Source organism: Gekko japonicus, unplaced genomic scaffold, assembly GCF_001447785.1.
Source record: "Gekko japonicus isolate JY-2015 unplaced genomic scaffold, Gekko_japonicus_V1.1 scaffold3697, whole genome shotgun sequence".
Lineage (NCBI taxonomy): Eukaryota > Metazoa > Chordata > Lepidosauria > Squamata > Gekkonidae > Gekko > Gekko japonicus.
Window position 1 is genome coordinate 18,620 of NW_015165934.1, and position 9,396 is coordinate 28,015.

Here is a 9,396-nt window from a genome sequence, read left to right on the forward strand (position 1 = left end):
GAGACCTCCAAGGAATACCAGGGTTGTGACATGGGGGCAGGCAATAATAAATTGCCTCTGAACGTTCTTTATTTTATTTATTTATTTATTTATTGTCGCATTTCTACCCCTCCCCCCCCCCACGAGCGGGCTCAGGGCAGCTTACAATAAGGCGCCATGTGCCAATAAACATAAAACAGCCTAAAAACAAGATAAAGCAATCTACGTTAAAGTGCTCAGTGGTTACAATCAAAACTAACAAGATGGAATCAGATTGACAAGATGGACTCCCCAGAATCTTACATAACAATAGGGAGGTTAAATACTTATGGTTGTTACTCAGCCCCATCCAGCGGTACTGACCACAGCAATGTCATGGTTGATCTTCATGGGGCCACCCCTCTGGTCTACCAATGATGGTAACGGTATTGGTAGTGGTAGTGGCAGCTCCTACTCAAAAGCCTGGCGGAAGAGCTCCGTCTTACAGGCCCTGCGGAACTGTAAAAGGGCCCTGATCTCCTCCGGGAGCTCATCCCACCGGGTAGGAGCCGCCACTGAAAAGGCCCTGGCCCTGGTTGCAGCAAGCCTGGCTTCCCTGGGGCCTGGAATCACCAGGCAATGTTGTGTCCCCGACCGAAGTGCTCTTTGGGGCATATGTGGGGAAAGGCGGTCCCTCGGGTATGTCGGACCCTGGCCATATAGGGCCTTAAAGGTAAGCACCAGCACTTTGAAGCGAATCCGGTATGCTATAGGCAGCCAGTGCAGTGCTTTCAGCACAGGCCGGATGTGCTCCCACCTAGGGGCGCCCACCGACAGCCTGGCCGCAGCATTCTGCACTAGCTGCAGTCTCCGGATTTGCGACAGAGGCAGCCCCGTGTAGAGATACCTTGAAACCCCACATGGTCGCTATTAGTCAGTGGTGACTTGTTGGTTAAAAAAAAAGAAAGGAATAGCTGGTGTTGATTGTGGACGAGAGAGAGAAAATCCCTGGTTTCCTTCTGTAGTTTCAGTTCCACACTTATTGCTGTGTGTATTGTAGTCACATTGTGGTGCGGTTAGTGTATATCGAAGGCAGGGGCAACCAGACCTGCTCAACGTAAGAGCCCCATAGAATAAACGTCGGACGTTTGAGAGCCGCAGGATATGAACAAATAGTACGCAGACGTTTTTACTGGGAAATATGCAGGTTTGCTTTTGATTAACATTAAACGAGACGGCCCAAAATAAGAACAAAAGTGGCAAAAGCAGATGTTAATAATGATATTTATTTGTCCAATGATATTTGCTTGCTAGTGATACTTAGCTTCCCCGGCCGCCCTGCCAGGAGCCGCACGATATGTGTGAAAGAGTCGCATGCGGCTCCTGAGCCGCAGTTTGGCTACCCCTGATCTAAGGTATGCCATATATATATGTAGAAAGGGGAATAGATGTAAAAGGGGGAAATGCTGATTTATTAAGGCACAAACAATGGATCAAAAGTGGGTTAAGGGCCGTGGCTCAGCGGCTGGGAATCTCCCTGGCATCTCCAGTTCAAAGGACCAGGCAGGAGGTGATGGGAAAGACCATCGCCTGAGATACTGGAGAGCTGCTGCCAGTCTGAGTAAACAATACTGATTAGGAGAGGCCATGTCTGTGGTAGAGTATCTGCTTGGCATGCAGAAGGTCCCGGGTTCAATCCCCGGCATCTCCCGTTAAAAGGACCAGGGCAGCAGGTGATGGGAAAGACCATCGCCTGAGATACTGGAGAGCTGCTGCCAGTCTGAGTAAACAATACTGATTAGGAGAGGCCATGTCTGTGGTAGAGTATCTGCTTGGCATGCAGGAGGTCCCAGGCTCAATCCCCGACATCTCCAGTTAAAAAGGCCCTGATAATAGGTGACCGTGATGCAAAAGACCTCTGCCTGAGACTCTGGAAAGCAGCTGCTGATCTGAGTAGATAAGAACCTGGATGGACGGGGGGGGGGGTGATTCAGTATAAGGCAGTGTCACATGTGGCTCAGTGGAAGAGCCTCTGCTTGGCATGCAGAAGGTCCCAGGTTCAATCCCCGGCACCTCCAGTTAAATGGAACAGGCAGTAGGTGATGGGAAAGACCTCTGTCTGAGACCCTGGAGAGCTGCTGCCAGTCAGAGTAGACAATACCTTGATGGACCAAGGGCCTGACTCAGTAGAAGGCAGCTTCAGGTGTATCAAGTCACGGAAACACCTCTCTTTGCACAGACAGACGGAAGAGCTCCTGAAAGATCAAGACCTTGGCTGTTTTCTCATCAGGCTACGTGAAAGAGCCTTTGGCTATATCCTCTCCTACAGGTAAGCCTCCGAACTGAGCATCTCCCTTTCTGGATGGGCGACTACCCCTTCCGGTCATTTGCCTGTGACTTTTTGGACGCTGTGACCGGCCCAAGCAGTTCCCCCACCACCACGGGAGCAGAGGAGGAGCCTTGCGCGATCAGATCGATGGTGCACCTAACCAGTGTTCCCTCTAAGCTGAGTTAGTGTGAGCCAGCTCACAGTTTTTGAGCCTCCGGCTCAAACGTTTTTTTGTCTCGGCTCAGGGAGGAGGGCTCCAGGGCAAACTGATTGATGCAGCGGCCCAATCGTTCGCTCACAGCTTTGACGCCGGTAGCCCGCAAAGTAGGATTTTTGCTCACAAGGCTCCACTGCTTAGAGGGAGCGTTGCATCTAACCCGGTATCCTGTTTCCTACGGTGGCCAATGAGAAGTCCGCAGAAGGCCTACATTCAGTCATTGTCATTTAATTCAGTCATTTTCATTCCATTCATTTGTAATCCCCCTTTTTCCTTGATGGGGAGTCCAGCCAGCATACATTAGGGGTCCCCAACCTTTTTGAGCTGGCAGGCAGCTTTGGAATTCTGACACAGAATGGTGGGTGCAGTCACAAAATGGCTGCCAACGGAGGCAGAGCCAGCCATAAGATGGCTGCCATGGCTTACCTTCAGTCACACAGTGAAGAGCCTTGTGCTGTCATGGGAACTGCTGCCAAGGCAACATTAAAAACAAACAAACTACACAGCCAATCGACTCTCCAATGTCCTTTTTGCTTTATCACATGTCCACCACATACGGTAAAAAGAGCCTTCTACTTTCTAAAAACATTCAGTGGGCACCTCTTTGGGGACCCCTGGCTTACATTGTTCTCCTCCATTTTGTCTTCACAATAACCCTGTGAGGTAGGTGAGGCTGAAGCAGTGTGATTGGCCCAAGGCCACCCAGCAAGCTTCCAGAGCACGAATGGGGATTTGAACTTGGTTCTCCCAGTCCTAGTCCGACACACTGTCTCTCTACGAAACAAGGCAAAGCCGCTCACCCCCTAGACAATCGTCTGGGAAACGGAGCACTCCCCTGAGAAAGCAGAAGTTGGCCATGCCTGACCGACGCCACAAATGACGGAGAGAGAACCTCATGCAAAGCTGGGCTGGTTAATTTTTAGAGGGTTTTCATTCAAACGGCCTCCTTGTGCTGAGATCTCCTCCGCGGCCAAATGCAAAAAGGGTTTGTGTTTCCACATACTTATGATGAAGTTCTTGCTCTCTCTTTTTCTCACTCCCAAACACTGGCAGGGGTGGAAAGTGCTTTTAAGTCTCAGCCGATTTACGGCGTCCCTGTAGGGCTTTTCAGGCAAGAGACGAACAGAGGCGATTTGCAGTTGTCTGCCTCCTCGTCATGACCCTGGGCTTCCGAGATCTGATAAGATTGAGCTAACCTGGGCCAGTTGGGTCAAGGAACTCCAACACTGCGCCTCCTAATCCAATCCGCCTCCCGTGACTGGCCATGAATTCACGCTGCTTCTCTTCCAAAAGGTCAGTATTCTGGTGATGCTTTAATTCGAGGAAGAAGGTTTAACAACATGGTACCGAGTTATTCGTAGAAAGTGGGGCATTATTTAACGCTCAGGGGTGGGGCATTACTTTATTATTTATTACTTCCATACAACCATCAAACTTTGAAGAGGACAGGATCCCTTCTCCCAAGTGATTTACAAGAATTGATATAAGGGTACAACAAATGGAGTGGAGGGAACTGAAGATCAGGGATGTTTGAGCACCCACCGGTTTGGCTCACTGTCTGTTCGCTGGTTAATAACCAGGGAGCCATGTTTTCATTGAACAGTTTGGTTGTTTGCAAACAGCTCGTTTGGGTTACTTTCGTCTTTTTTTTACAATTTAAGTGTAAGTGTAAACAAAAGAATTTCAACATCTAAGTAACATACAACGCAGAATTTTAACAGAGTAACAAGACAAATAGGGTAACACATAAGCTTCAGAACAGAAGGGATAATGATGCAACAAGAAGGTATCGCTTACGCGTTGCCTGAGAGTACTATATACTGGTATGGACATAAACATGAGCATGAACATGAATAACTAGGGTCATCTAGAGTGCTGTGTTGTCAAAGATTCAAGAGTATTGCTTAGTTAAAAATGAAGCCACAATGCAAAGTTCGGATTTTTTGGCAGGAGATCGTTTTCTGCCATGAATTGTAAGTACGGGAACCAGGTGTTTGTGAATTTGGAGTGTGTCGTGCATTGTGATGTTCGAGAGGTTATTTTATCCATGATGAAGAATTCATTTGGGTTACTTTCCATGTCTTCTCGGTTGTACGACATGGCGTGAAATGTGTGATTTAATGTCAAGATTTCAGTAGCTCCTCGGAGTCTAGTATCCACAGCTTGGGGGATCCTTATTTTATTTATTTTATTTTATTTTATTGGACTTGTATCCCACCCTCTCCACAAGCGGGATCTGTTCGGGTTCCATCAATATTACTACAATTTACAGTAACAATTAAAATCAATTAAAAACAATTAAAAACAGTACAAAGTCATAAAATACCATGCAAGATCTAATCAAATGTCTCAGCAATTTAAGATGGAACGGTAATATGGGTTTGAATCCAGGACACTGATTGGGAGGGCAACCAGAAGGGGAGACATCCATTGCCTCAACTAAAAGCCGGGCGGAAGAGCTTTGTCTTGCAGGCCCTGCAGAATTGTAGGAAATCCTGCACGACCCTGATCTCATATGGGAGCTCATTTCACCAGTTAGGGGCCCTACTCGAGGCAAGCTGGATGTCCCTGGCATCCCACCGTTGAAACTCCTGCCTGCTCCCTGGTTGGTTATTATCTTTGCCCAGAGTCTCCAATTCCACACGGCCATGGGTAGCTTGGTTTACATCCCTAAATCAGTTGATGTTCTTCTCTTTGTTGTCATGAACTGGGTCGTGTCTCGGTTGCAGAGGGAAAGACCGGTGCCGCCATTTTGTCATCAGCTGCCAAAAGAACGGACGCTACGTCGTTGCGGGAGACACCCGGAACCACGAAAGCCTCGCCGAATTGATCAGATACTACCAGATATCAGAAATCGAGCCATTTGGAGAGAATCTTACTGTGGCCTGTTCAAAGGTGGGTCGCAGTCTGAAAGATTCCCTGATTTCCCCCTCCCCCAAGCGACGGTAGAGTCATTCGGCTCCTTTTAACAGAGTGGAATACGGTCTTCTAAGAAGACTAGGAAGAACATAAGAGAAGCCAGAAGATGGTTATATTTAGGACTTCGATTAAAGCAGTCCTGAATTGTGATTTTAACCACTATACTGCACTGGCTGTTCATTAGTCTAATTTGCCCATAAGAATTTACAAAAAGTCCTGCAGAGTCCAAGTCTATATAATTCAGCATCCCGATTCCGCAGTATCTTAGGTCATCAATCTTTATATTTCTTCTCCGATCCCTTCCCTCTGTCTCTGTAGCCGGAAGAAAAAAACATCTATGACCAAATTTCTCTGGAGTCGCGAACGCCTCCTAAGCCAAGTCCAGAGCTGGTCAGGCAAGGGTCCAGCAGTGATCCTACCGCCAGCCCTGCAGGGAAGGACATTACTAGTCAGCAGTCTGCCAAGCCAAGGCGGAAGCTTCAAGAACAGCAGAAGTCCTTGTCGAAAGAAAGGCAAGGCTGGAGCCTGGAATCTCACCCGGAAGATGTGAGTCCTAAAGCAGAATGGGGATTCGAACCCGGGTCTCTCAGACGCTAGCCCGACACTCTTAACCAATACCCTAACCTGGTTGTCCTTTCCATGTGCTTCCCCGTATAAACTCTTCTGGCACATAGAAGACAAGAACCCTGGCGTACTGATTTTATCTGGACAAACTAGTCGGATTGTCAGGTCCGGTTGTCAGCACTGCTCCCTCTAAGCTGTGGAGCCCTGTGAGCAAAAATTCTACTTCGGGAGCTCCTGGCATTAAAGTTGTGAGCGAGTGATTTTGGCGACTGAATAAGTTAGCATGGGTTCTGTGAGGGAAGATCTTGTCTCACTAACCTGTTAGTGTTCTTTGAGGGGGTGAACAAACATGTGGACAAGGGGGATCCAATAGATATTGTTTACCTTGACTTCCAGAAAGCTTTTGAAAAAGTTCCTCATCAAAGGCTCCTAAGTAAGCTCAAAAATCATGGGATAAAAGGACAAGTCAGATCAAAAACTGACTAATTAATAGAAAACAGAGAGTGAGTATAAATGGGCAATTTTCTCAGTGGAGGGTGGTAAGCAGTGGGCTACCGCAGGGATCAGTACTTGGTCCACTGCTTTTTAACTTGTTCATTAATGATTTGGAGTTGGGAGTAAGCAGTGAAGTGGCTAAATTTGCAGATGATACGAAGTTGTTCAGGGTGGTGAAAACCAGTGAGGATTGTGAGGCACTCCAAAGGGATCTGTCAAGGATGGGCAAGTGGGCGTCAACATGGCAAATGGGGTTCAATGTGGCCAAGTGCAAGGTGATGCACATTGGAGCCAAAAATCCTAAATATAAATACATGTTGATGGGGTCTGAACTGGCAGAGACTGAGCAAGAGAGAGATCTTGGAGTTGTAGTAGATAACTCACTGAAAATGTCGAGACAGTGTGTGACTGCAATAAAGAAGGCCAATGCTATGCTGGGGATTATTAGGAAGGGTATTGTAAACAGATCAGCCAATATCATAATGCCGCTATATAAATCAATGGTGCGACCTCATCTGGAATACTGTGTGCAATTCTGGTCACCACACCTTAAAAAGGATATTATAGCTTTGGAAAAAGTGCAGAAAAGGGCAACTCGAATGATAAAAGGGTTGGAACACTTTCCCTATGAGGAAAGGTTAAAGCGCTTAGGGCTCTTTAGCTTGGAGAAAAGACGACTGAGGGGTGACATGATCGAGGTTTATAAGATTATGCATGGGAAAGAGCAGGTAAAGAAAGAGGTACTTTTCTCCCTTTCTCACAATACAAGAACCCGTGGGCACTCCATGAAATTGCTGAGCGGTCGGGTTAGAACGGATAAAAGGAAGTACTTCTTCACCCAAAGAGTGATTAACACTTGGAATTCACTGCCACAGGAAGTGGTGGCGGCTACAAGCATGGACGGCTTCAAAAGGGAATTAGATAAGCATATGGAGCAGAGGTCCATCAGTGGCTATTAGCCACAAGGTATAGATAGGGACTCTGGGGCAAGTGATGCTCTGTCATCTTGGTGCTTGGGGGGGGGTCAACAGTGGGAGGGCTTCTCTTTCCCTCCTTCCCCTACCATGTTAGGACCCTGATGAGGCCCCACCCATCCCAGACAGGAGCAGTCTGCTGATGGCGGAATGTTCTAAGAAGGCCTCTGGGAACCAAGCAAGTGTTTACACTTCACCGAAGCACCTAAAGGATGAGGGTTTGGCGGGACCAGCCGACATGGATCAGTCCTTCACAGATCGCCCGCCAAATCGAGACGATCCCAGCCAAGGGAGCCTCCATCGCAAAAATACGAGTCTTCAGCTGTATGATCAATTTTACGGCAAAAGAACTGAAGAGGCTGGCCGCTTGGGAACGATCTATTCCGAAATCGGCGCCGACCAACACAAGAGCACTTCGACACCACCGGAGTCCCCGAGCGGCCAACCTTTCTCTCTTACCATGCAAAAAAAGTCCAGCCTGAATTCTCCAGCATCGACTCCCCCGAAACTATCCCCAAAGTTACCTGATAAACCAAAGACCTTTGCAGAGGCCCAAGGACTGCAGGAAACATCCTTGGCATCATATTCAAGCTCTCCAATGATCGATGAAAGACGTCGAATGTCTTCCCCCTCCGAGACTTCCTCTGATCCCCCCAGGACGAACTTGTACGGTCAGGTCCATAAACTGAAGTCGCAGAAGCCTGCCGTGTCTGTCGGCGACGACCCCTACGAGCGGATCCCTTTCGAGTGGCCCAAGCGCAGGATCCACGAGCGTGATCCCGAAAGCCTCCCGAAATCTTCGGCGCTGAAGGCCAAAGAGGTTTACGAGCAAGCCTGCATGGAGAGCAGCCGCTCTCCCAGAGCACAGAGCTGCACCGAGAATACGTACGAAAAGATCCCAGCGCATTTATCCAAAAGCTCATCGACGAGGCATTTTGGCGCTAGAGACGACATCTATGAGAAAATTTCCTTTGCCCCTGGGAAAGGAGCTTGGGCAAAGGCAATTCCAAAGGTATTGTTGAACTTTCAGTCTACGTTAAAGAAGCTGAATGTAGGTTCTCGGGGCACACTTGCTATCCAAAAAAATATGTCACAGTGCTACGAGTCATCTTTGTACCCTGCAACTGGTTCAAAAGATGGCTTCCCATTTATTAGCCATTATTAAACATGTTAGGGTCATGGTGGCTCAGAGGTTAAGACGCTTAGCTGCAGACCAGAAGGACCATAGCTTGGCTGTTCGAGACCTGAGTGCCACGAGACAGAGTGAGCGCCCGTCTCTGGTCCCAGCTCCTGCCAACCCAGCAGTTCAAAAGCAAGAAATTGCAAGGAGATAAATAGGTACCGCTTCGGTGGGAAGGTAACAGCGTTCCGTGCCCATCGGCATTTAGTCATGCTGGCTACATAACCATGGAGAAATCTTTGGACAACACTGGCTCTTTGGCTTGGAAACAGAGATGAGCGCTGCCCCCTAGAGTCAGAACTGACTGGCTTTCGAGCAAGGGAAACCTTTACCTTACCAGCAGCTATGCTGAGATTTTGGTGCCTCTGCGTCAAAAAACAGGGGCCCCCAGAGCCCCAGATACACGTGAATCGATTCTCCATTATACCCTATGGGAACCGGTCTCCATAGGGTATAATGGAGTGCCCCACTGATAGCCCTGAAGCAGAGGGGGGGGCTCAAAATCAGGGGACCCCCCTCCAACCGGCCATCCAGATTAGGGAATTGTTAACTGCAGGGATTGCATTTCATGAATATTCCGAGTACAACTCATGCTCTTCACCTATAAAAAGGTGCTTGAAAGACCACCTTCTCCTGTATGAACCTTTCAATATGCTGAGATCATGGACTCCGGCTTTGTGTTGGTTCTTTCCATACCTGATCTCAAGGTGTTGGGGGGTTTCCCCCGTGTTTCCTGTTTGTTTAGCAAGATAATTCAGGA

At 48.1% G+C, this 9,396-nt stretch overlaps 1 protein-coding gene across 1 annotated transcript in view; it reads left to right on the forward strand.

The window, feature by feature from the left end:
* The window catches only part of SH2D7 (SH2 domain containing 7), a gene marked incomplete at its 5' end in the record, with an annotated part of 16,520 nt that overhangs the window by 4,678 nt on the left and 2,446 nt on the right, over positions 1–9,396 (forward strand). The window contains 5 exons of the mRNA XM_015411428.1: positions 1,019–1,075; positions 2,198–2,287; positions 5,234–5,399; positions 5,742–5,969; positions 7,554–8,468. Of these exons, the coding sequence (XP_015266914.1) occupies positions 1,019–1,075; positions 2,198–2,287; positions 5,234–5,399; positions 5,742–5,969; positions 7,554–8,468 (1,456 nt within the window). The remainder of the gene's footprint in view (positions 1–1,018; positions 1,076–2,197; positions 2,288–5,233; positions 5,400–5,741; positions 5,970–7,553; positions 8,469–9,396) is intronic.